This window comes from Aphelocoma coerulescens, chromosome 3 (genome assembly GCF_041296385.1).
Source record: "Aphelocoma coerulescens isolate FSJ_1873_10779 chromosome 3, UR_Acoe_1.0, whole genome shotgun sequence".
In the NCBI taxonomy this organism is placed as follows: Eukaryota; Metazoa; Chordata; class Aves; order Passeriformes; family Corvidae; genus Aphelocoma; species Aphelocoma coerulescens.
Genome location: NC_091016.1, coordinates 122,252,342 through 122,278,604, shown reverse-complemented (window position 1 = coordinate 122,278,604; position 26,263 = coordinate 122,252,342). Strand labels below are relative to the sequence as shown.

General features: G+C 54.1%; 1 protein-coding gene across 1 annotated transcript; it reads left to right on the top strand.

Moving 5' to 3' along the window:
• The first annotated feature begins 4,860 nt into the window (after window positions 1–4,860).
• TRAM2 (translocation associated membrane protein 2) lies at window positions 4,861–25,247 on the top strand. The gene is made up of 11 exons (XM_069011815.1): window positions 4,861–5,070; window positions 12,893–12,956; window positions 15,147–15,256; window positions 15,491–15,607; window positions 17,163–17,221; window positions 17,761–17,845; window positions 17,940–18,010; window positions 18,666–18,770; window positions 18,897–19,055; window positions 20,038–20,207; window positions 20,803–25,247. Exons 1-11 carry the CDS (start codon window positions 4,951–4,953, stop codon window positions 20,874–20,876), a joined length of 1,134 nt encoding a protein of 377 aa, XP_068867916.1. The 5' UTR covers window positions 4,861–4,950; the 3' UTR covers window positions 20,877–25,247.
• Window positions 25,248–26,263: the final 1,016 nt, after the last annotated feature.

Genomic DNA, 26,263 nt, shown 5'->3' with positions numbered 1-26,263 from the left:
CTTGGCTCCTGCAGCCCCAGGATTTCCAGTCGGGATTTCCAGCGGGAGGGTGAAGAAGGGACGTGGGCAACAGGAGGGAATGGCATGAAAATGTGTCAGGGAAGGTTAAGGTTGGATGTTTAAAAAAGATTCAGCCAGCATGAAACTGTCCCACAGGCCAGCCAGAAAAGAAGCAGACAATTTTGAGAAAGTAAAGAATACTTTTGTGCACAGGAGTCAGGTGTAAACAAGGACTTTGATTTCTCAAAGCACACCCACAATGCAGAGGTGCACCGTGAGCTGACACCTCAGAGGAGGCGGTTGTGGAAATCCTGGGGAGGTCAAGGAGTGGCAAAAGAGAAGGGGGGAATCTGGAGACAGTAGGGATGAGGGCTGGGGTAGGGAGAGGGTGTTTGTGTGAGGGCTGTGTTCCCATGGCTTTGCTCCCTGACGATGAGAGTTGGTCACTGGAGAGCCCTGCTCCCCTTCACCTTCTCCTTGGGAGCAATGTGGATAATATGGATTGTCTGTCCTTAAAGGCTTCCAGCCTTTGTGAGAGCCCTGCTGCACCCAGGGTCCAAGTCCTGCGTGCTGGTACAGCCCCAGCCCTGAGCCACAGGCCTCCACCTGTAGAAATAATCTGGTTTTAATCGGAGAGTCACAGAATGGGTTGGGTGGGAAGGGGCTTTAAAGCTCATCTCATTCCAGCCCCCTGCCATGGGCAGGGACACCTTCCACTATCCCAGGTTGCTCCAAGCCCTGTCCAGCCTGGCCTTGGACACTTCCAGGGATGGGGCAGCCACAGCTGCTCTGGGAACCCTGTGCCAGGGCCTCCCCACCTTCACAAGGAAGGATTTCTTCCCAATATCCAGTCTAAACCTGCTCTTTGGTGAATTCTAAAGCCCTGTTTGAAGTAGGAGGACTCCAGCAGCACATCACAGCTCCAGAAACCCCTCCCCACCCTTCCCAACTCTTGGGGGGTGAAACTGAAGATGCTCCAATGACCTGGCACACATTCAGATTTTTCCCAATGCTGCCAGACCGGGAAAATAACGCTGGGGAGGAGTTTCTCCCCAAAACTCCTTGTTCCTTTGCCACCAGAGGGAGATGCTGTTCAAAGTCCAGACCCTGCGGTGCACATCCAGTGCCTGTGTTACGGAGTCACAAAACCATTTAGGTTGGAAAAGCCCTTTAAGCTCATCGAGTCCAACCATCCCCCAGCACTGCCAAGGCCACCACTGACCCATGTCCCCACGTGCCACATCCACACGGCTTTTAAATCCCTCCAGGGATGGGGAGCGGAGAGGAGAGGGATGTGCAGGACTGATGCTGCTGTGGCATCGCACTGGGAGCCAGTGGGAATGAAATGGGAGCTCTGGGATACTGGAGGCGGAGTGCACAGAGAGTGCCTGGAGGAATGAGACCCTGGCTGTGGCGTCTCGTTTTACTTCCCAGGCGTCACTGGGCAATGGGGAATGTTTGAAAATCACTGGCAGGGTCTTGCCAAGCTGGTACTCAGGAAAAGAGTCATCCACCTGTAAATATTCCATGGTGCCTTCAGGTCCAAAGGTGTGTGTGTGACGGGAGATGCCCGAGATCACACTGGATGCAGGATGGGACCCTGGCGGTTTGGTAGAACTGGTTCCAGCTGTCCCCACCATGGTGCTGAGTCCTGATTTTGGCACTGTTTCCCTGGAGCTGTGCCCAGGTGGGTGATCTGGCCACTCCCCACTCTGGTCTGTCCTCACATCAACCCATGGGGTGTAGAAATCCCACAAATTCCAGGTCACTGCTCTGTGTGGAGCAATGTGGAGGCCTGGGCCAGTCCAAACCCAGGATGGAAAACTGCAGCTGGCAGAGGGGCAATGGCCCAACTCCCCCAGGGAACCTGCCTGGTGTATCTTCCAAATGCCCCAAATGCTTGAGGAGACCTGGCCAGACCCTCTGCTCCTTCTGCAGCATCTCCCATAAAAGTTTTTTTGGATGAGGAATGTTATCCTGAGCTAGACCAGGATCTGCCCGGCTTTTGGGGGTGCTCATCACCAATGTTTGGGCTTCAGCCACCCACAGAAGGGCTGGAGCGAGGGAATATCTCCATCCCACTACACTCAGACAGATTCTCCAGTGCTTTTGCCTGCTCTAGAATAGAAAATTTCTGCTCATTTGCCTCCTGTGAACCTTTTCTTTTCCATTTTGTTTCTTAAGGAAACCCTCTCCCTCACTTTAGAGATGGAAGGTCATGCCCCGGCCCTGGAGAGCTCAATGCAGCAGGTGAGAGGAGCTCTCCAGGGAAACAAAGGAGCAGGAACCGAGCATGAATTTTGACAGTGCAGGGAGTGACCCACGGGCTCCCCAGGAGAACTGGCCGTGCCACTCTCTGGTGATCTGGAAAAAGGAGCAAACAGCCAGGAACAAAGGCTGTGTCCCTAAGAAATGAAACAACACCCAGGTGACTGCCGGGGTTTGGGAATGTGGGAATGTGGCTGTCCTGACCGCTGGCGCCGTCCCCTCGGCTTGTTATTTTTAATGGGTCACTCTCGTCCCTCTTTCGAGGCGAAATGAAGCAGGATGGAGTTGTACCAACAGGGCTCGAGGGTGGCAGCAGCCCTGCCCCAGCCCTGCTGCAATCTCACCTTCCAGCAGCCCAGTTTCTGAGTACTGTCCCTGGGTGCCAGGTTTTGGGCTGGATGAAAAACATTTCCTCCAGCTCCAAGATGATGTAACACCCCCCACCCCACCCCAAAACTAGCTCAAGAAAGATTTCCCCAGAAAAAAAACAAACATCTTTTCACTTCCAACAACATTGAAACACAATACTTGGACATTACAGAAAACAGAATTATTTGCCCTGGGGCTGTTGTTATTTGTTTGTTTTTTCTGAGCTGGAACTTTGGATATTTTTTTCCCCCTTTAATTAAATTTGGTTTGCTGCAAATCCCTTTCTGGTGCCTTCAGTGTTCCTGTAAAAGGCAGGGCCCAGGCTGCAGCTCTGTGCCCATGGCTCCAAGGCTAAACAATACCACGGAGGGGGGGAGCAGAGGGTAAGCCCAGCTAATCAGGACTTGCCTAATAGGACCGAGTGCTTAATGAGGACCCAGGGACTCTGCTTCCCGGGCTGGATTTGGCTGGAGGAAAATGCTTTGTGCTCTCAGCACCAGGTTTGAGACGGCTCAAGTTCCCTCAAATGTGCTGGAGCGGTGTTTTCCCCCTCCTGTGAATCCATCCTCACTGGACACAAGACGGATCTGTGAGGAATCCGTGAGGATCCAGGGATGTTGGAGGAGCTGAACAAGACCCTGGAAGCAAAAGGATCCAGTGCTTGTTTTGCTTGAAGGGAGATCTTTCAAATCAAAACACTGTTTATACCTTGATTTTCCTAAGCAAAGCCACCAAAGGGCCCTGCCCACTCCCCTAACGTCCTTGGAGCTCCCTGAGGAGCTTTGGGGAGGATTTTAGGGATTGACTTCAATAAATAACAGCAAATGTTCCACTGTTTTGCCCTGGAGACCTGTTTGGATCGTCCCCACTGCTACAGCCCAGACGGAACCGGGGTGTGGATTTGAGAAGGGGGTGGGATATGGAAGGCACCTCATGCCTCAGGCCTTTCCCTGGTTAATGAGGGAGATTTGGGGTTCAGCACTGGGACTTTGGGTTGCAGAGCAAAGTGTCAGGGTGTGCACGGAGGGGGGTGGGTGGTGGGACACAGGTGGGTGCTGAGTGCATGGAGAGGTGGGTCCAGATGTGGGTGTGAGCCCAGATGTGCATGGTAGGTGGGGGCAGAGGTGGGTGCAGAGGTGGGAGGTTGTCTGCACACGAACAGTCGGTGCGTGCAGGTGCAGGTGGGCATCCACACATGCACAATAGGTGGGTTCAAGCGTGGGTGGGTGTCCAGATGTGCACAGTACTGGGGTGCAGATGTGAAGTGGGTGCTGAGGCCGGTGGGTGCCTCCACCCCCCATGTAGTGCCAGGGTGTGCATAGGGCAAAGCGGGAGCCCAGATCGGAGCCGAGTTCTCTGTCTGGTGCTGGGCCAGGTCCTGGGTCCTGGTTCGGCGCCGGGTCCAGGGCTGTGCCAAGCTGGGACAGGGGCTGGATCCAAGCCCGGCGCTGGGACTTGGTCCAGGGCAGGGTCCGTGTCCGTGTCCGTAGAGGGTGCCAGGTCTCGGCTCTCGGTCTGGGTCCGCATCTGAGCTTTCCGTCCCGTGCTGGGTCCGGGTCCCGGCTCTTGGATCGGTGCCGGGGCTGTGCCAGTGCCAGGCCCGTGTCCAGGGCTGTGGTGAGGTCTGGTGCCAGTACTGGGGCTAGGTCCAGGTCCGTGCCAGTGCCGGGTCCTGATCCGGGTCCAGGTCCGTGTCCGTGCCCAGATCCGGGTCCAGCTCGGGGGCGGGGTCGGGTGCTGGGTCCCGGTTTGGGTCCGGCTCCGTGGCCGGGTCACGGTGCGGGCGGGGTCGGTGCCGGTGCCAGGTCCGGTCCCGGTTCGGGGCCGGTGCCGGTGCGGGTCGGGGCGGTGCCGGTGCCGGTGCGGGTCGGGGCGGGTCGGGGCGGTGCCGGTCCCTGTGCCGGTGCCGGTCCCAGTGCGGGTCGGGGCGGTGCCGGTCCCTGTGCCGGTGCCGGTGCCGGTGCGGGTCGGGGCGGTGCCGGTGCGGGTCGGGGCGGTGCCGGTCCCAGTGAGGGTTGGGGCGGGGCCGGGTCCCGGTGCCGGTCCCGGTGCGGGTCGGGGCGGGGTCGGTGCCGGTGCGGGTCGGGGCGGTGCCGGTGCCGGTGCCGGTTCCAGTGAGGGTCGGGGCGGGGCCGGGTCCCGGTGCCGGTCCCGGTGCGGGTCGGGGCGGGGTCGGTGCCGGGGCCGAGCGGAGCCGGGCGGGCTCAGGCGGGGAGGGCTCAGGCGGCGGCGCCTGCGCGGGGCCATCGCGGCGCTCCGCGAAGTTCCGCGGGGCCCGGGGAAGTTTGGGCTCGGCTCGGCTCGGCCCCGGCCATGGCCTTCCGCCGGCGGGCCAAGAGCCACCCGCTCTTCAGCCAGGAGTTCCTCATCCACAACCACGCCGACATCGGCTTCTGCCTGGTGCTCAGCGTCCTCATCGCCCTCATGTTCGAGGTGAGACCCCCCCCGCCGTCGCCCCCCCGCCGGGACCGGCTGGCTGTGTGTCCCCACCCCGTGGACGCGGTGACCCCCGCCTCGCCCTGCATGGGGTGTCCCCCCTGGGGCTGTCTCGGCTCGGGGGGGGCCGCACCCGGGCCGGTGCCCCCATCCCGCACGGGGAGGGGGCTGTGGGGTGCGGGACTCCTCGGTCTGGGGGTCAAAGTGCCGCCCCATTCATTCCCCATCTCTCACCCACCACCCCAGAGGTTCCCCACATTCCCATGGGGACCCAGCCTGGTGCTGGCTTTGGGGGTGGCACATCCTTCTCCCCCCGCTCCAGCTCTGCCGGGGGGTCTCTGGCTGGGGAAGGGGGAGCACAGGGGGTGTCAAGCCCCCTGCCCCAAACCCACCGCAGCTACCGGGGTGTCCCAAGCACTGAGGGGCACATCAGCCCTACGCAGCGAGAAGCCAAGCCTTGTCTGATATTCCCAGCTCTTGGAAATGGAAAGAATATTTTTTTTGGCCTTTTTTCCGCCTTTTTTTCCCTTTAACAATAGCCCTTTTCCAGGTGTTTTCTCCGCAGCCCGCTGACCCCGCGCCGTGGGACGAGCACCGGCGGCTCCTGGGCCTGGGGCAGGCGCTCCCCGGCCTTTCCCCAGCCCGGCCATCCCGCTGTGCTGCGGGCCATGGGAAGGCATCCCTGCTCCTCCACGGGATACCTTCACCCTGCCGGGGTGGCCGCAGACCCCCGCAAGGCCGCTGTCCCACCACCGCCATGCCGGGAACGCCGCTCTCTCCCGCTGCTCGGGCTCCTTCCCTCTCCGCCTGCGTTCCCTTTCCGTGCGGCTTCGCTTGGCTCCGGGCATCCCACGCCGAGGCACCGGGCCGTGGTCAGCGGCACCGCCGGCTGGGACCCCCCCGCCTCCCCCGCTGAACCCTCCCCTTCGGCAGTGCCACGTTTCAAAGCAAATCCGGATGGGAAAGGGGTGGCCGGGGGGCCTGGCGAGGGAGGAAAGGCTCCTTCTGGAGCAAATCGCAGCAGGAGGAAATCTATTTCCTTAATTTCTCCCCGCTGGAACCCCCTGCTTTTCCATCCCCCTCTTTTTTTTACTACGAACTCATTGAATGAACGAGTCTCTTCCAGCACTTGAACCCCTTTCAATGTCCTTGTGTATGTATATATATTTATTTAAGGGTTTCAAAACCGACCCAGGAGGGCCAGCTGTATTTCAAAGCCACATGCAAATGCTGCAAAGTTGGGCTGCAAGTTTCGTATTCGTACTTTAAAAAGAAAATGCCACAGAGGTTGCATCTCTCTCTCCGGGTTTCTCCCTGCAGATGGTTTTGTATGTTGGAAGCCCCGTCCTGGAGAGGTGGTACCTGGGCTTGCTGCTGTGGTGCTTTTGGTTGATACGGTGCTGTGAGATTTTGAAATGTGATGAACGCCCCTGTGGAGGTGGCAGCAGGGAGGAGTTTGTGGTGTTTCTGGGTTTTTTTAATGCCTTTTAATTAAATCTCCCTTGGATGCTGAAGGCAGCAGTTTGCTGCTCTCCCAGCAGACCTCAGGGAGACAATGCTTGCCATGCCAGGGTGGCTTCCAGTGCTCCCTGTGCCCAGCAGCATCATCCTTGCCTTCCCCTTGGCATGGGGTTTGGGACAGCTCTTGCTCCTTCTGTGTATTGTGGTTTATTTTTATTTTATTATTACATTTATTCCTTCTGCTTTCTTTTCCCCTGGAGGAGAAATCAGGCTCTGCTCTTGCCCAGCCCTCCAACCTTTCTGTGCCCATTTGTGCCGCCTCTGTTGTGAGTGTTCGTGGCAGCTGAGATTCCTTGCCATGGTGAGGAGTACCTGTCACTGTCCCTTCTCCTCTCATCCCTGCTTCCTGCCCTGCAGCCGGGCTTCCACCTTCCCCAATGCCAGTGGCCACAGCCAAGCTCAGGCTCAGCGGAAAAGGCCGAATCCTGCTCACAATAGGCCGTTTCCTGCAGGGAAGGTTTTCTTGGGAAGACACAAATAAGGTTTTTAACCTTTTCCCAGGCATCCCTCAGGAGCTGAGTGCTTCCTTGCTCCGGCACCTTGCTCGGGGTGATGCTGGGGGCTGCCATGGGTCTCCTGCTCCCCAAGCATAGCACAAGCTACACCTTGAACATCTTTTTGGGTGCACAACCTTTCCCCGTCCAAATGGGTTCACCAAGCTGGTAATTCCTCCGTGGCAGGGAGCAGGTACTGGTCATGATGGGATTTGGTGGCATGAGGCTGCTCCTTGGTGTTACAGGTGTGTTGGATTTGATTATTCCAGTGCTGTGTGTGTTTTTGAGGATCATAGCGTTATGCAGGGAGGGAAGCCCCAGGCTTGAAGGGAGTTTCCCCAAAAAGAGCTGTCCTGAGCTGGGCACTACAAAGTTTTTTTCCTTCCTGGCCAGCCTAAGCCTTCAGGGTGGGAAAACACACCTGGTGTGCATCTGCCCGGTGCCAGAGAGGGATTTTGCCACGTGTGCGTGGTTGCTGGAGCCCAGAAAGAAAAACCTCCCCCTTTTTTTTTGGTGAAAAACTATTTTGAGTAACTCTGTACAGAAACACGAAACAGGTGCTTCCCATCCTCATGCAGAAATCGCTTTGCATATCTTTTTCCACCCTGCTTTGCAGAAAAATGAAGCCAAGACCAGGCTGGGTTTAACCTGTGTCCCACCAGGGGTGGCTCCTGTGAGCGGTGTCGGGTCGAGTTTGGGGGAGACTTTGCTGATTTTGGAGAAGCTTCTCTGTTAGATGGGGGCTGCTATCGTAATCTCTAAGGTGGGGAAACTGATGCTCAGTCTTATGTGTGGGATGATGAAATAAAGTTATAAACCATTGTTTTAGAAGTGGTTCCATGGCCTTGCTGGGCTTCCCCCTGTGTGCAGATTGTGGGACGTGAGTCACGGGCTCCCAAACTCTGGGTTGTGACACTGTCAGAAGAAGGCGGCTGACGAATGAGCTGCTATTTCCAGGCTTCCTGCTAAATATACTTTCCCCTTCCCGGTCCCCTCCGTAGTACTCTAAAAATTAAGGCCTTCCCGTTGTTAATGAGGGAAAACAAAATGCGTTCCTGCCTCCCCTGATCTTTGCCAGATGTGGGAACTGAGGCACGCGGGCGGTGTAAGGGTTGAGTAGCGGGGGAAGAAGGGACAAAGGGGAAAAAAAAAAGCAGTATTTAGGTTTACTTTTAAAAGGGGATAAACAGGAGGGAGGGTGAGGCAGTAGAAATCATGTGCTGGGGGATGAGTTTGTGGGGGCAGAGGGGCTGCACCGCCCTCGGGAAGGGCTTTTTGTCAAAGCCAGATGTTGACTTTGAAAGGCTTTAGTCCAAAGTTTGGGCTTCAGTTTACATATAGGGCCTACGTCAATCCATGCTGTGGATCAGCAAGTTTGTCTTTCAATAAACTCTGTCTGGTGGGGGAAAAAGAAACCCAAAGTTGTGAGAAAAGCCTTTGGACAGCATTTTGCCTGTAATTAGTTTGAGTTGTTTTTCAAGCCCTGGAAATATTTTCCCAGCTCTGACTGCAGAAACTCCCCCAGCCTCCCCTGCCAGAGTTTTGGAGCTGCTTCCTGCCTCCAGAGTGGCTTTAACTCAAGCAGGACCATGGGGATGGTGGTGTGCCTGGGGTCTCCTGGCTGGGGTGAAGACAAATCCTGCTGGGATGAGGCTTTGGAGAAGGGAAGTGAGTTTCAGAGAATCCTGGAAGGGTGTGGGTTGGAAGGGACCTTAAAACTCATCTCATTCCAACCCTCTGCCATGGGCAGGGACACCTTTCACTAGACCAGATTGCTCAGAGCCCTGTCCAACTTGGCCTGGAAGACTTCCAGGGATGGGGAGTCCACAGCCAATCTGGGCAACCTGCTCCTAGAGTTCACAGAGTGTCCTGGGGAAGGATGCTCAAAAATTATCCCTCATTCCTGAAAATATTAATATTTGAGAGTTGCAGTGGGTAGATTTTGGGAGAGGTGCTAAACTGCCTGGATGTGTGTGCTTAGACACCTTTTTAAAAGCCACCTGCATGTCTGCACAAGTGGAGTTGGGATTTTGATGTGGAGCATTTCATGGCAGAGAAAAAAGAGCATCTTCTAAATTTCTGGATGGGGCTCAGAGCACCCTGGTCTATAAAAGGTGTCCCTTCCCATGTCAGGGGGTTGGAACATGATCTTTAAGGTCCCTTCCAACCCAAACCATTCTGGGATTCTAAAAAAGGATAGGGGGAGCTTTGCTGCTCTGCATTAGGCAGCAATCTCCAGGCTAGTCAGGGTGTGGATTTTTCCAATCACCACATTATCAGGGAGTAAATGCCTGGTGGGAGATAGTGAATGTGTAGTAGTGCTGGGATTGCTCGCCTTTATCTATTGCTCTGCCACCCAGGGCTGCAAGGTGGATGTGCTGATTTGATTTCTGGCCGTGAGAAGCAGCCTCATACCTGTCCTGGCTGATCCAGGCATCTCAGGAAACTCTGGGCTTGGTGGACACGTTGAGTTTTGCCTCTTCACCATCCAGCTGCACTTTGGTCTGTGAGTTAGTGGCTTTAACCACCAGAAACCCACTTGGCTGCTGAGGATGTGGTTTCTTCTTCATGGTTGTAGAGAGCTATCAGGAGAACTGCTTCCCAGATTTCCCTGGTTTGGGCACACAGAATCATCAAATCGTTAATGCAGGGAAAGCCCTCCAAGGTCATCAAGTCCAACCAATCCCCCAGCACTGCCAAGGCCACCACTGCCCCATGCTCCAAGTGCCACATCCCTCATGTAGGGCAGGAGGAGGCTGGGATGAGGAACATCTCCCTCTGTGTGGAGGTGCTCTTAATGCAGGTCAGGGAGTGAATGAGAAATAAATCCACAGCCTTTGCTACATGGTCCCTGCTCTGTGTGTCCCATGGAGACAAATCCCTCTTCCACCCTCTAAAAAGTTGTGCCAGGAGAGGGTTAGGTTGGAGGTGAGGAATAATTTCTTTGTTGAAAAGGCATTGGAACAGGCTGCCCAGGGAAGTGGTGGAGTCACCGGACCGGGGAGTGTTCAGAAATTGTGTAGCTATGGCCCTTGCAGACATGGTTTGTGGTGAGCTTGGCAGTGCTGGGGGAACGGTTGGACTTTGTGATCTTAGAGGGCATTTCCAACCTAAATTATTCGGTGATTCCATGAATTCTGCCCCTACCAGCAGCAGTTTAGTGGCAACTCTGGCTCTACTTGCTGCCCTGCAGGGCAGAAGCGTGCCCGGCACTTCCTTTCCCATACCAGCATCTTGTTTCAGAGCAAACAGGCAGTGGCTCTTGTGCCTCTGAATAATCCTCACATTGCTCTTCTCACTCTGAACTTCTGCTTTCCCTGGCTGCCTGTGAAATGCTCAAGGCAGGCTCTAAAGAGTTTTGCCATCCCTGGTGCTCATCCCTATTTCCCAAGCCAAGGAAACTTGGTTTTTTCCTTGCAGGGGAGCTGGAGGTGGCATTGCTGGAGATCGTGGCTCAGGTGTTCCCTGTTTTCCAGGAGGCTTAAAACTGCTCATTCTGTCTACTCAGGGCTGCATAGCAATGGGTGCTGATGTGGTGGAAGGGATATTGGGAGGGTTATGGGGGATTTTGGAACCTGTTGTTCACTTGGTGGAGGTCAGCTGTGACTTCATTTGAGTCACCTGTCCCTCTGTGCCCACTGGTAAAGGACTGTGCTGTGAGCAATGGTCAGTCTGATCACTTCCCAGCTGGTTGCAGGAGACAGAAATGCCTTTGGTGCCTGAGAGGAGACTTTCCCTCCATGTAGGTTCTGTGGGATGGGAAGGATGCCTGGAGTTCAGATTTTGCCGCTGTGGCATTAGTGAGTGGCTGCAGGCGTGTGCCTGACCTCCTCATCTGTCCCATGGAGCAGAGAGGCTGTTTGTCCATGGAAATCAGTCTGTCAGGAGCCTGCCTGCATCCAGGGGGTTACATCTTTGGCTGTTCAAATATTTCACTCAGACTTTAGGAAACAACCTGCTGCCCCTCTGTAAGGAGGGGTGGAGAGGTGCTGAGGTGGCTGCAAAGCTGCTGGTGGTTCTTCAGCCCTGCTTCAGGAAGCAAAGGGAGGTGTGGATATGGGACAAAGCATTGCTTGATGCTGGAGTGGATGGAGGAACCTTCCTACCAGGCCCTCTGGGAAAGAAGATAAGGAGAATCCGTGGAAACTGTGTTGGGGCTGAGCTCTGTGTGGGCATTGCTCCCCACCCTGGGGACACTCCAGAGTAATTTCCTTGGACTCACAGCTCTGGCCTGTGTCCTCTCCAGCAGGTTAGGAGGCTTCACCTGGAGTTGATGTCTTGTTCCCAGCTGTTTACGGCAATGGATGTCAGCCAGGTGCTCGGGGAGCTGTAAATCCATCAGTGCCTGCTGCTGTTGGCACGTCCATGCCACAGCCACCCATCTCTGCAGCATCACAGCCACCACTGGCTCCATGCCGTTGTTTCGTGCCCTGTGCCAGCCTGTGGCAAGGTTTGGTTGTAAACTCCAAGTCCTGGATGTGCTCTGGGATGAAGCAACTTGGCTTTCCCAGCCAGCAAGGTCTGTAGGAGCCAGAAGTGTCTCCCTCAGCCAGCTTGAGGCCAGGTGATGCACTTTTTCCATTCCCACCCCAAGCTCTGCCCGTGGTCTCCATCTCCTGCATCTACTCCTCCACAAACAGAGCACAACATGTGGGATTTCCTTTCTTTTTTTTTTAAGTGGAAAAAGCAAAAAAATCCCCAAACATCACGAAAACACGCTGTGGAGTTTGCTGTCCCCGAGCTGGGGCTGCCTGCGCCGGTTGCTCAATGCTGGTGGTAACAGGATGGGAACGCTTGGCAAAGTCCCCCTGTCTCCCCCACAAGCTCTGGAGCAATTTCCAGCTGGGATTTTTAATAGCCTGCAGCTCTGAAGCAGTGGCAGCCATGTCTGTGTGAAATGCAGCTCGTCTCCATGGGCATCGGACAGGCACAGGATTTTTTGGGGCTGGTTGTGTTTTAGGGTGGGTGCTTGTGAAGCATTGTAGGGTTGGCTGGGAGCCAGTGGAAAGGGAAAATCTGGTGACCTGCTGCCAGTGTGGGGTTGGATGGGATGAAGGCATGTTTGGTGTTGGATGTCTGTGCACTGGGTTTTGCTGTGGCCCCAGCTCGAGGGTGCTTTGGTCATGGAGGTGCAGTTTTGGGGCATCCTGTGGGGTGGATGCTCTGCCCCATTCCCACAAAGCCTCCTGCTTTGCCGCAGGAGAGGATCATTCCTTTGAAATAATTGCAATTTAGTCACTGGCCACCTCTCTGGCTGCCATGGGCAGGACCTGAGGGAATGGCTGGAGCTGTGTCAGGGCAGGTTGAGGCTGAATATTAAGAAAAGGTTCTTCCCCCAGAGAGTGGCTGGGCACTGAACAGGCTCCCCAGGGAAATGGTCATGGCCCCAGGCCTGACAGAGCTCAAGAAGGATTTTGACCATGCTCTCAGGCACAGGGTGGGATTGTTGGGGTGTCATGTGCAGGGCTGGGAGTTGGACTTCAGAGATCCTTTTGGGTCCCTTCCAACTCAGGATATTCCGTGATTTTATTCTATGATTGAATAAATGAAGAGTGAGCAGCACAGGCCTGGGTTTCAGGTGTCCTGATGTCTCATCCCAGGCTTTTTTTTCTCCTTCTGGACGTGCATCTGGGATTTTGTGGGAGACCAGTGCAAGGTTCAGTGTTTCTGCAAGTGAAGCTGGTGCTGGCACATCTCCCTGGATGATTTGCCTTTCCCATTGTGGTTGGAAAAAAATAAATGGGTCCAGAGAAATGGACTTAACAACTGATTAGCTTTTTCTGCCTTCTGTGTGTCTTTGACAGGTCACAGCCAAGACTGCCTTCCTGTTCATCTTACCTCAGTATAATGTCAGTGTGCCTACAGCAGGTGAGAGATGCCTCTGCTTGACATATCCCCAGGGGAAGTTGAGTCTGGTCTGCCCCAAATCCTCACTGCCAGCTGGCCTGGGCTCACCTTCTGCTGATTGACTGCCCAGGACCTTGTCTGGTACTAAAGGAGATGTCAAAAATAAGATATTTTGGGAAGAAGCAAAGTTTGAGTGGCTCAGAGCACTCTGGTCACGTCTGTCAGCCCTCATGCTGCCAGAGTTGGAAAGAAACGCTTTCCAGGGAGTTTGGGGGCTTCCACTCTCTGTTTCTGCCATGGCCAGGCCACTCAGTGCTCCCTGCAGGGTGAGGATTCTGCTCCAAGTCTGCTCAGGCAGGATCCAACTGTGTGATTGCCTGCCTGGAGCAGCTTCTTGTTCCCCTGAGGAGCAGCAGAGATCTACCTCTTTGCCAAGCAGCAGGGGCTGGACCTGTCATCCCTGTCCTGCTAATTTTTGGGGATGGCACCTGGAGGGGAGGGTGTGGAGATGCAGGTGGTGCACAGCATCCCTGCTCCAGGCAGGTTCAGATTCACAGGGAGTAATTCCGGGCAGTTCTGAGCTGGTGCATCTCGGAACCAAACAGCCCAGAAGAGGTGTCCCAGCTCCCAGCCTGGAAGCTCAGCCCCTGCTCCTATTTTGGCTGCTGGTTGCTGCCTTCCTGGCTCAGAGCCCCTCTGGATCTGGCAGGGATCTGGGCACTGGCGTGGAGACAGCAGGAGGTGGTTTGGGTAAAGCCCTGGGTTCGGGATGAGCCAAATGCCTGGGGCACAGAGCCTGGCCTGGTGGCAGAAAACTGCAGTTAATTGGGAGTGTTTGAGCAATCATCCACAGAAGGAGCAGGGTGTTGGGCTTAGTGGAGCTACAGCGAGGCAGACATGCGGAAGATAAAAGCTCTGCCCTTAAAAGCTTTGAATGTTATGGCTGAAGGAATCATCCAGCCTCCAGACTGAATTGTGGTCCCTGCTCCCCTGTGGCACAGTCCAGACAACTTCTGCTGCTGGTTTTTAAGGGATTTATTCTTTCCTGGTACCAGAAATCCCAGGGGGCACAGAAACACCTCCCCAGGACCAGGTATTGGGGTATCAATATAGGGCACGGGCTAGTGGGGAGAGAGACCTTGGTGCAGCAGCTTGTTGGGAGGAACCTAAATTTTTCCAAGGCTTTTCTGTGTCCCCCACAGCTCCTGCTAGAGCTTCTGAGGTGCCCTGGAGAGAGGAGGCAGAGCCGTTGCACGTGTAAATGATACTATTTTCTTTGGCCTGGCAGTTCTGTCTTTTACCTTGCTCTGGGATACAGGCACCATTTTTACCTCTGGGTCTGCACAGCACTGGGGGCTCCTAAGGACAGGGCGTTTTCATGTTCTTGTGCCAGGTGTCTTCGTAAATCCCGTTCAGATCTTAGAAATCTGGAATGAAGCTTTGTTTAGGGTAAAAAGGGCTGGTGACAGAGCAGTCTCTTCCCAGCATTGATCTCAGGAGTGAATGGACTGGATCGGGGTGAGGGAGAGCAGCAGCCAGGGGTGGGCTGAGCTTCGTGTGAGGATACTTCCTGCAGCATTCCCAACTCTGCTTCTTCCCATAAGCTGCAGGACTGCAAATAGTCACCTAAATGCAGATGATGTCTGGGGTATTTTGGGTGCTGTTGGGTCTCCTGTTGCTCCAGAAGAGCACAGCCTCCTGTGGGTCCTATTTCTCATCCACCAGCCCTGTGCTGCTGCCTCAGATCTTTGAATAGCACAAGGCGTTTAGGCAGCTGAATTCCGCTCCAGCAGTTTCCAGGGAGGAGTGCGAGATCATGAAGGAATGGTGAATCCTAACTGAGGGGGTGGAAATCCCATCCCAAGCCCTGATGTTCCTAGTGGGGCATCCCTGATCCTGTCACCTGCTTCAGCCTCCCAGCTCTTCATCCCTCCAGGTGATAAATTCCCATCTCCACAGCCGAGCTGTCCCCAGTGGCAGGGGGAAGCTTTAAGTATCCCCAGTGTCCCCTCCCTTGAGGTACACACCCATGTTAAAGGGGAAACCACCCACCTCTGCCATGAACTAACTCCAGGTAGAGCCCTTTTTCCCAGCCACTGGCATAGTCATGGCCTGTCACTGGTGTCCCCATCCAAGCTGCTCCCCACTAAGCCCTTACCTGGAAATCCTTTGGGCCATGGATCTCTGACCCACCCTTTGGTCTCTTTGCAGATGGGGAGCTGGTCCAGTATCACTATGGGCTGAAGGATCTGGTCACCATCCTCTTCTACATCTTCATCGCCATCATCCTGCACGCGGTGGTGCAGGAGTATGCCCTGGACGTGAGCGCCATTCCCTGTCTTGTGTCCTCAAATTACCTCAAATCCCTCAAATCCCATGGAGGGAGGTGGTCCTGCTGCAGTTAAATGCTCTTCTGGGGGTGGTCTGGTGGTTAAGGTGGTGATGGGTGAGCCTTCATCTCTGGAGGCTGCTTGGGATGAGGAAGATAAGGATGAGGAGAGTTGATGGTGGCTCATGTTTTCTTGTTCTTTCTCTCTCCCTCTGCTCCTTCCCAGAAAATCAACAGGCGTCTGCATCTCTCCAAGGTCAAACACAGCAAGTTCAATGAGTCAGGGCAGCTGGTTGCCTTCCACCTCACCTCTGTCATCTGGTGCTTGTACGTCGTGGTGACGGTAAGGCATCAGGCTGGCCGGGATTTGGGTTCCCAGGGGGGAATTGTGGCTTCTGGAGCACAAAATCCCACTGGCAGCAGAGTCCCCAGCCAGCCCCTGGGCCAAAACAGGCACATTTCAGTCAGTTTAGCTTCCAGCTGTGATGGATCTTTGCAGCCACTGAGTGAGGGCGGTTTTGGGAGATGCTTCTCCTGTATTGTACAAAGCACAGGCAGATGGGCTGTGAATTATTTTCAGAGCTGGGCCCCAGAAATCCTGTCTGTCCCCATCATCTCCATCCTCTGCTCCAGGACCTGTTGCCTTTCTCAACTTCTTATTTTCCTCCTTATTTCCTTCAGTGCCTTGAGGTTTTGGGGTCCCTTTTGCAGGGTCGTGAGGCTAATGGGCAGAATTTTGGGATCACTCCTTGTGGTTCCTTCCTTGGCAAGCTGATGGTGAGGGAGTCTTTGAAAACAGGGAAACCACGCTGTTCCTTGGGAATGTGTCAACCCAAAGAATTCAGAGGGAAAACTGTCATTTTGGGGAAGAAGGGGGAGGGAAGAACAGGTGGTGTGGGAGAGATCTGACTGTTCTGGCAGTGTGAAGTGATGATGATGCTCTGCTACCTGCAGCATTGGGGTCTGGCTGTGGTCTCCAGTGGCTCTGGGGAAGGATCTTTGGGGACAGATCCCCACGGTTTGGAGGGTCCTGCCAGTCCCCCTTAGGGAGCCAGCATTTCTAGAGATTTTCTGGCACTGCCTCTGCCCCATAGGGCTCTGAGGAAGGAAACTTTGGCAGAACAGTTTATGCTGCTGCTTTTGGGCTCCCCTTGCCCAGTGCCAGACCCATCCCTCAGCAGCTGCTGGGCTGGAGCCTCCTGTGCAGCCCACGGTGCTGTGATGTGCTCCCCAGTGTGCAGAGCAGGTCACCCTTGTGCTTCCCTGGCCTTCCCCAGCCAAAAAAAAAGGGCTTGGGGCAGACAGGGAATGGGTGATGGTGACTGGGCAGGACAAATTTCCCATGCCAGCATCTCCTTGCAAAGCCCAGGGCAGCAGCCTTGTGGCAGGAGTGAGAAGGGAGTCCCACCCTGTAAGGCAAGAGGTGGAAAATGAAACTATCCAATTCATATCCAGCTATTTTTGTTGGTGTTTTCTGTTCCTCTTTCTCTTCAGAAGCACTTCTGGTTGCTGAAGTGCTACTGGAGTTGGAAATGCCAGTGCGGAGGAAGCCTCCGGACCATGCACATGGCTGCTTGAGCCGTGCCACAGGAATCTCCCTCCTACACCTTGAGAGCATTCCAAACCCCAGAATATCCTCTCCTGAACTTGGGACCCTCTGTGCAACTGAGCAAACAGCCTTCAGCCCCCAAACAAGGGGCCTGGTGAAATTTTAGAAGGGTGCTAGAGACCTACAAATGCAGAGCTCAGCCTTGGCCCTCACGGGGAACGTGTTTTTTTCTGCAGGCTGTGACGAGACTCGGGTGTCATCCCCCGTTCCTCGTTTCACTGTACCATCAGCCCACCCTCTCAGAACCTGTTTTGTTTTGCTGAAGCCTTGCCTCTCTTCTCTTTTTCAGGAAGGATACATTTCAAACCCCCGGAGTCTGTGGGAAAACTACCCGCATGTTTATCTGCCGTAAGCACTCGTGAGGGCATTTTGTTCTGGGGCTGGCCCCTTCCTTCCTCTCCACAGTTTTGCCTGCTGGGAGTGGGGTGCTGACAGCACAGCACCCTCTGCATGCACCCTGCTGCGAGGATGCTGCAGTGAGACCATGGGGAATGGGGGAATATCTCATTTGTGAGTCTGGGGAGGGTGTTCTGGAGGGTTTCCTCCAGGAGGAAGGCCCGGTGGGCTTGGTTACTCATCCTGGCTGTTTCCTGCAGCACCTTGGGAAAGTCTCTTTGCTGTTAATTTTTCACAGCAGAAATGTAGTGGGGGATGATCCTCCCTTCTTGGGTTTTTACAAAAGTGAGGTTTTCTGAGAGCACAAGCATCTGGATAAACTCCATGTGCAGCTCTCTCAGCTCAACAAATAATTTCAGCCCACAAATGATTTCTCCTAAATCCTGTGGCTCCAAACAGTGGAGGGATTGCCCAATGTTGCCCTGGCACTCAGGTTCTTGGGGTCCTGCCATGGCCTGGGCTGGCTCACGTGGCTCCTCCCTGCATTTCAGGTACCAGGTGAAGTTTTTCTACCTGTGCCAGCTGGCGTACTGGCTGCATGCCCTGCCCGAGCTCTACTTCCAGAAAGTCCGCAAGGTGAGAGCCAGGTGGAGATTTTAGGAGAGGGAGCTCTGGGAGAGGGCGGGTGGAGAGGGCTGAGAGGTTGATTTGGCTTCTGTGCCCCTGCCAGGAGGAGATCCCCCGGCAGCTGCGCTGCATCGCGCTCTACCTGCTGCACATCGCCGGCGCCTACCTGCTCAAGTGAGTCACCTGCCTCAGCATCCCCTCCCACACCTGGGATGGGGCTGGGCAGCTCCTTCTGCACTGGCAGTCACCTGGGAATCCTCAGCGGGGTGAGGGGCTTAGAGGGAATAAATGGGATTGTTTCAGTGGAGAGCAGGTAGGCAGGTAGGTAGAACAAGGGGGATGGTTTTAAACTGAAAGAGGAGAGATTTGGATATTGGGAAAAAAATTCTTGCTTGTGAGGGTGGTGAGGCACTTGGCACAGGTTGCCCGGAGGGTTTCCTATCCCTGAAAGTGTCCAAGGCCAGGTTGGATGGGGTTTGGAGCAACCTGGGATAATGGAAGATTTCCAGGGCAGGGGCTTGGAATGAGGTGATCTTTAAGGTCCCTTCCCACCCAACCCATTCTAAGATAAAAAGTGGAGCAACCTTCCCAGCCATAGGGTTTTGTGTTGGATACATCCCAGCTCCGCTGCTGGTTTGGGCTGTGTTGATGGTTTGGGGACAGGAATTTCCCCCATTGCAGTCCTATCCCCACTGCTGCAGAAAGGTCTGCACTTTGGGCTGGTGCTGCAGCTTGTGAACAGCAGCGCAGAGGCTGTAGCTGGGTTTGAAGGATGAAGGTTGAAGGTTGACCAGCCCAGTGATGCTTTTTTCTTCCTCTTCCCTCCCAGCTTAACCCGCTTGGGGCTGATCCTCTTGCTGTTGCAGTACTTGGCTGAGTTCTTCTTCCACATGGCACGGCTGGTTTACTTCACGGATGAGAACAACGAGAAACTGTAAGCAGGGGAGGTGCCTGGGGCTCCTGTCTTCCTCCAGAGCCTGGGAGAGCCTGGATTTCTCTCTCACCTCCTGGGTCAGCACTGGGGCTGCTCCTGCCCACACCTCTGCTTGCCCTCATGCAGGTTTAACGTCTGGGCCGTGGTGTTCGTGGTCACCAGGCTCTTCACCCTCACCTTGTACATCCTGGTCATCGGCTTCGGGCTGCCGCGGGTGGAGAGCCAGGCCCTGGACCCCGAGAGAGGGAACTTCTTCAGCTTCCTCTTCAATAATATTCTTTTCAGGTAGGAATGTCTGCTGTGTCTTCCTTGGCTGTGTTATCCCAGCGTGGGTTTTGCTGAGTTTGGAAATCAAGGAATCCCAGAATGGCTTCTGTTGGAAGGGACCTTAAAGATCGTCTTGTCCCAACCACTGCCACGGACATGGATACCATCACTAGGCCAGGTTGCTCCAAGCTCCGTCCAAATGGGATCCAGGCAGTGGGGATCTGATTTTGGTTCCATTTAGGGAAGGTCTTAGTGAGCTGAAGGGGGTGAAGGAAGCAAGGAGGGGTTTAGAAGCTGCGCAGAGCCACAAAGGAGGGGAAAAGCCAGGAAATAAAGTGTAAATCAAGTGAAATTATAAAGTGCAAGCCTATCTTGGAGAAAGGCTTGCAGGCTTTCCCTCTTGTGCCTGTAAATGCATTTACCCAGATGTGGTGAAGGAAAAGGTATTTTCCCTTCTGCTTGGACATGTTTTGCTGCCCGTTGATGTGGGAAGCAGAGGGTGGGATGGGCTCCTCATGCCTTGCAGTCAAGACTGGGAGCCTTTCTCACCCTTGCAGCAGCTGTGGGTTCAGTTCAGAATTTGCTAGGCCTGGTCGTTCCCAAGCTTTTTGAAGCCATGGACTGCTGGCACACCTGAGGGTTTGTGGGACTTTCTTAGCTCCCTTCCACCTTTTAGATGTACAGACCATCCGGGGACATCGTACCTCGACTGTGCCACGTTGTGGTTTGGGCAGTGCTGGTTGAGATGGTCCTGTTCTTCCATTCCTGCCCTAAAGTTGAAAGACTCAATGAGGAGCACCTGAGGGCTTTTTGGTGTGCAGGGAAAGGAAAGTGGCTGCTCTGGGCTCAGGTGTGGCAGAAAGGAGAGATGGTGGCTGGAAGGATGGCATCTGCCACGCAGGGGGGGACCTTGGCCACCAGCCCCGGTGAGGGGGGAAGGCTGGGCTGGGGGTGGCCTCGCTGCTGTGTTCTCAGCCTGCCTCTTCTCCGCCCCTGGCAGAATGAGTGTGCTGCTGTTGGTGTGCCTCTTCCAGGCCTCGGTGATGTGGCGCTTCATCCACTTCCAGCTGCGGCGCTGGAGGGAGTACTGGAACGAGCAGAGCAGTCGGAAGCGAGCCGCCGCCGCCGCCGGCACCAAGCAGCAAACCAAGCTGCTCAAGAGGGACTCGGGTGAGTGTTGCAAGGGTGGCACCGTGGAGGCATCAGTCCTGTGGTTCAGTGTCCCTCCAGCAGCCCTGCTGCCTGTGCAGGGCGTCCCCAGCAGTGTCCTGATGTTGTTGGGGTTTCCCTGTGTCTGTGGGCCAGTCCTGAGAGGAAAAAGGGTTTGGCTTGTGCAAGGGACCAACTTTCTTTCTCTGTAGAACCACAGAATGGTTTAGGTTGGAAAAGACCTCTGAGATCATGGAGTCCAGCCTTTGACCGGTCACCACCCAAGAGCACCAAGTGCCACATCCAGTCGTTCCTTGGACACCTGCAGGGGTGGTGACTCCAAACCTCCCTTAGCAGCCCATTGCAAAGTTTAATCACCCTTTCTGTGAGAAATTTCCTTCTAATGTCCAATCTGAACCTCCCTCATGGCAGCTTGAGGCCATTTCCTCTTCTGTCCCTGGTCCCTGGGAGCAGAGCCCGACCTGGCTGCCCCCTCCTGTCAGGGAGGTGAGGCAAGTGAGAAGGCCCCCCCTGAGCCTCCTTTTCTCCAGGTTAAACACCCCCAGCTCCCTCAGATGACCCTCTAGACCCCTCACAGCTCTGTTGCCATCCCCAGGTTACCATGAAAACGGAGTGGTGAAAGCGGAGAATGGAACCTCACCTCGCACCAAGAAGCTCAAGTCTCTGTAGAAGCCGAGGGTTGTCTCCTGGGGAGGAGGGCGAGATACCAGGACTGAGCAGCCCCTCCTCCTGCTCCTCACGAGCGGCATCTTGAAAGGCTCGGAATCATCTTCCCAAGGTGTCTCTCGCTCTCCTCCCTTCCTTTCTTGCTCTCGTGAACCGTTTGCAATAAAACCAAAAAGGCCCCGTTCCCCTTCTCCCATCCCCCTCATAGGAACCTTTTCCAGCCCTCCTGGTTTTGCCTTCCTCTGTTTGGTTGTAAACCAATTTTTTTTTTTTTTTCTATTTTAGTGTTCGGTTATTTTGGTTAATGGTTACAAATGTATCAGATGGTTCCAAACAATCCTTTTTTCTCCTACAGCATGTTCCTCCCCTCTCTTCATGGTGCTTTCCCGAGTCCCTGGGACAGGGCCAGGACAGCTTGAAGGCACCAAATGTGTGTTATGGGATCGGGTTCCTGGGGGAGTGTGCTGGGGCTGTGAGATCTGAGGCTCAGGGGTGCTCTCAGGTGAGATGGGGCACACCTGGCCAGTGCTCAGCAGGATGGTGATGCTGCAAAGAGAGACCAGGGTCTGATGGAGGAAGCTCAACCCTGTCTTGTCTCATGGTGGACCTCTTGTTAACCTCTGGGGTTTTCTGAACCCTGGTTTTTAGAATTTTGGAGAGCTGGGCAGCAGGGAGGGGGGAGAACTTCCCTCTTCATATGGAAGGTCCACCTCCCAGCCTTTGCTTGCCCCAGCTGGGTTTCTCTTGGCTGCCCCATGGTTGTTCTTGGGCCTCCCAGCCACAAGAGCTGATCCCAGGGCTCTGCAGCTCTCAGTGTTTTGTTGTGGGGCAGCAGCATCCTCAGGTCCACATGAATCCTTGAGTCCTGCCCCGCTCTGAGTGCTGGCCTGGCTCCTGTCAGCCCAGGCCCTTTGCCAGCTTGTCTGTGCCTCGTGGACCTGATGTTCTTGGGGCTCGTGACCACACCCAGGTGACAAACTGGCTGCTGCAAAGGGTTTTGGCATCAGTGGGACTGTGCCCCTCGTGCTGTCACCTCAGCCTTCCTCGTCCCTTCCGTACCAGTCCAGCCGTGCCATCGGCAGCCACCAGCTTCACTCTTTGTTTCCAAAGGATACAGCGCTTGTATCCACCCAAGGTGCTATCAAATCCAGGGTTTCTTCCAAAAATCCTAGCCCCTTCATCCCTTTCTGAGCTGTGAACGAGATGACAGGGAAGGAAGGGGAAGGAGGCCGGGGCTGCAAGGAGCAGCTTGCATTTTAGGAAAAGCCTGGCTTGTGACGCGTAGCTGTTGGCAGATGGAGTTGTCTCAAATCTACCTCAGAGGCCATCTGCTGCTGCAGACCACTTTCCCCTCTTGCTCCTGCCTGCTGCCACCTCCACGTGCTGGCAGGAGATTTTGTGGAAAGCCAGATCCCACCGGCTTGATCCCTCGCTGACTCTGCTGGGGAGCAGCATCTGCTTGGGGTTTTGTGGGTCAGTGCCATCTCACTGGGCTTCTTTTTGGGGTGCCACACTTCAGGCTAGGTTTGGCAGGTGAGCAGTAGTGGCACCTCTGTCCCCACACTGTCCTCTGGGGCGGTTCCTGAGCTGGGCTTTGCTGTTGGTGCCTCTTGTGCAGCAAAGTCGGCCGTAGCTTTAGTTCTACTTCGCCACGGCAGGAACAGGGGACTCGTGGTGTGTTCCCTTGGCTGGGTGAGGAGAGGGACAGCGAGCTGGGGGGAGCTGGGGTGCTCTTCCATGTGCAGTCCAGGATTGATCCTTGCTGTGCCCCCTGCTCAGCCCTTCAGGCAGCTGAACTCCAGCTCTCTCCGAGTGCAATTCCAGCTAGAGGCGGGTGCTGTTGTCCTTCACGCCAGTCGTGTTTTGAGGAATGGGTGACAGTTGATTTTCTGCCCCTCTTTGAGTTGAGTTGGGTTTTTTTCCCATTTATCTGAGTGTCTTTTGTCCTTTCCTCCCCCTCGTTGAGGAGGCGCTGGAGGGAGAAAACGTGCAGGGATATGAGGACAGCTGGTTAAATTGCACTTGTTCCTCAATCCCCACAAGGTCTGAGTGTCAAGTGAGAGATACTGGCAGGAGAGGGCTTTCCATTTTTTCAGGGGAGCTGGGGAAGGAGGCTGGAGCAGAGCCTTGGTGGTACCTTGCCATTGCTCCTTGTAGCCTGTGCCTGGAGGATAAATCACTTTTTGGCTCAGAAGCAGCGACAGGACCCGTGGTACAGCGTGATCGGGGGGAAAAGAGCTTTATGTTGGGGAGACATGGGAAAGGTCTAGCGTGAGAGGTTTTTCCTTTCTCCTGCCTCTTCCCATCCCCTGCCAGTGCCCTCCAGGAGTGACTGCTGGCTGACACCTCTCCAGAGCCTCAGCCAGGCCTTTCCTTCTGCAGCACCAGTGCCTCGCAGCAGCCGAGCTGCTGACTCTGTTAACAGGTGACACATAGAGCCCCCCAAAAACCTGGCTGCTGAATGATTCCTCCTCCTGCCTGCTTGGCTTCAGGCAGCTTTTCCACTTGCACAATCCTGTCTCGTCGTACAGTAGCTGGTGATGCTTTGTATCCCAAGTGCCTTATGTTGTAGCCTCTCTGCACTACAGCAGTAGCTGAACGCTCTCCCTCGTTACTATGTCTGTACAACATATGCTACATTTACGTGTTTTTCGTTTTCTTTTTGATAGAGCTACCAGGAGAAGGGACATTTGTTTTTGAAGCATTTCCATGTGTTCTTTTTATGGTTTTGGTTTTTTAAACCTATAGATGATGGGGCTTTTATTTTTTTTTTTGCCCTCCCCTATATTTAGTCCTCAGAAATCCCCATCCTTCTGTTAGACCCAAACCTGGCAGGTTGGTTTTTTTTTGAGCTGAGCCTTTGTTGTGAGGTGATATCCACTGTCATCCTGGAGGTTTGCAATCCCCTCTCCATCGGAGGGGCTGCCATGGGCTCCTATCTCTGTGTTGTAGTGCGAGCACAATCCCTGGGCTGCAAGCCCGCAGTAACTGCTCCTGTGTCCGTGTCATTTCTCAGCAGATCCAGCCTTCTTTTCAGCCCAAAGAGCTTTTTCTTGGAGCATTTTCATTGCAAGCCCTTACTGGTCAGTCTGTCCTTGGCCGTTCTGCCTATGAAATGCCATGAGCTCACTTCCCCTTAGTGGATGCTCTTCTCATGCCCCATCTTGTCAAGCCCTGTGTCATCTTCAGAAAACATGGAATTGTTGGGTGAGGTTGGAAAACACCTCCAAACTCATCAAAGTCCAGCCTTTAATCCAACACCAAGATCCAGCCCTGAACAGGAGCTCTTGTCCACCACAGTGCAGAAAGTGATGGAGATTATCCCAAACTTCCAGTGGGACACGATTCCTTGCACCCTTCCCACAGGCTTGAGGTGCTTTAGTAGTCTGCATCCATTATCCAACCTAAGGAGGTCAGGAATTAGTAGCCTGTGGTTTTTGGGGTGAAATGTAGTGTTTTCCTGTCCTAGCCTAGAGGAGCTGTGAAATACCAGCACTTGGTTCTCTCTTGTCTTAGGTAGTTGGAGAATGGGCTTGGGAAGAGAAAGGGGTGGAGGAAGAACAGATGTAGCATTTCACATACAGTTTTTGAGTGACTCTTACATTATGGGGCATTACAGTCGCGTTTTGTCTTGTTGTTGTTGTTGTTTAGGATTCTTCTTACTCATCATGTTTGGGTTAGCAGTAGCCAAGTTCCAGTCCCCTGTAGGTCCCCTTACCCTCAACTTACTGTTTTAAAAGGTATTTTTAGTAGGCTTCCTGGTAGGAGGGAGGAGTGGCCACTCTGGGATGTCTCTTCCTTGCCTCCAAGGAAGACTCTGGAAGCTTGGAGCCACCCTGCCTTGGCTGCAGTGCCTGGGGGTTTACAGCAGCCTCAGGCTCTTGCCTTGGGTAGATGGACCCCAAATTGTGTCAACAGTGGATGGAGATGATGGGGGTTGATTTGCAGCCTTCCAGGAAATTTCATGGGGCATGAATGGTTGGTTTGGTACATTTCATGCCCAGCAGTGAAGTATGTTCCTCGTCCTCGGGGCTGCATGTGGAGTTTTTCTGGGAAGAACGGCTGTTGGAAAAGCCAGGCAGAGGTGTGTAGTTTTTCCTCGAAAATGTTGAACTCAACTGATCAAACTTCAGCAAAGGAACTCGAGGAGAATTTCTGTTCTTCCATATTTATGCTTTAGTGCAAATTTCTTGATTTTGGAGGGGGTGGGGGGAATTAACAGTCTCTGGTATTTTTTCCCGGTTGTTTCATTCTTCCTGTCACTTCAGTTTTTGTATGGATTTTGTTTGTTGTTGTTCGTTATTCAGTGACTTGTGATAAACTCAGCAGAAGTATTTTTCTGAAATAAATAAATAAAAGGCATAGATTCTTCCAGTGCTCTTTCCACTGATGCTTTATTATTGCTAAGCTGTGCATGTGGCAGGGACACCTTCCACTATCCCAGATTGCTCCAAGCCTCATCCAGCCTGGCCTTGGATGCTTCCAGGGATCCAGGGGCAGCCACAGCTTCTCTGGGCACCCTGTGCCAGGGCCTCACCACCCTCACAGAGAAGATTTTTCCCCCCCTATTCAATCTAAATCCACTCTCTTTCAGTTTAAACCCATTCCCCCTTGTCCTGTCACCCCAAACCCTTGCAGCTAGGATTCATTTTCCCACATTTCCCATGTCCACAGCATGGGCAGCTGCTCCAGAGTTCATTATTCGTGGCTGCTTTCATCAGAGGGAGTGGAGGATAAGGGTATTTGCAGGAGATGATTTATCTGATGTGGTTTAGGCACATATTTTTGGTGAGCTATATTGTGTATTTTGTGCAGCTGGCCCCAGGCACACAACATCACTTGGCTGAGGGTTAGGTTACGGTTTCGTAGCCTGTGCAGAAAATAGTTTCTGACTTTCTACAGCTCCAGTAATTTCATCTGTAAGTCCTTGGTCTCTTGAAATCCGAGGTGGACCAGAGATCCCTGGAGTGATCCTTGGTCAGGGTGAGCAGCAGCAGCAAACAGGCCCAGAAGGGAAGAGCAGTGACCTTTCCACACAAAGGGAGACAGGAGGGAGCTGGCACGTGGAGACTCTCAGCTGTCTGAGGGGAAGTGGGAATTCACAGCACAAAAGCTGACTTAAAGCAGCATTTTGTTCCAAAGAGCTTTGTTCTCTGTGTGCATGACAGCTGCCTTTTGTAAGTGCTCCATGGCAACACCTGGCAGGTGTCACTTGGGGTGAGAAGGCTCCTGCCACGTTACCTTCATGGGGAGATGAGTAATGTGGCTCTGAGAGGAGCACGAGTGTCATAACTTCATTGCTATGCCAACTGCCTGTGTTCCCTTTTCCTTGGAGACCTGTCAGGTGAGATGACAAGTGGGTAAGGTGGGTTTAGATGGGATCTCAGTCC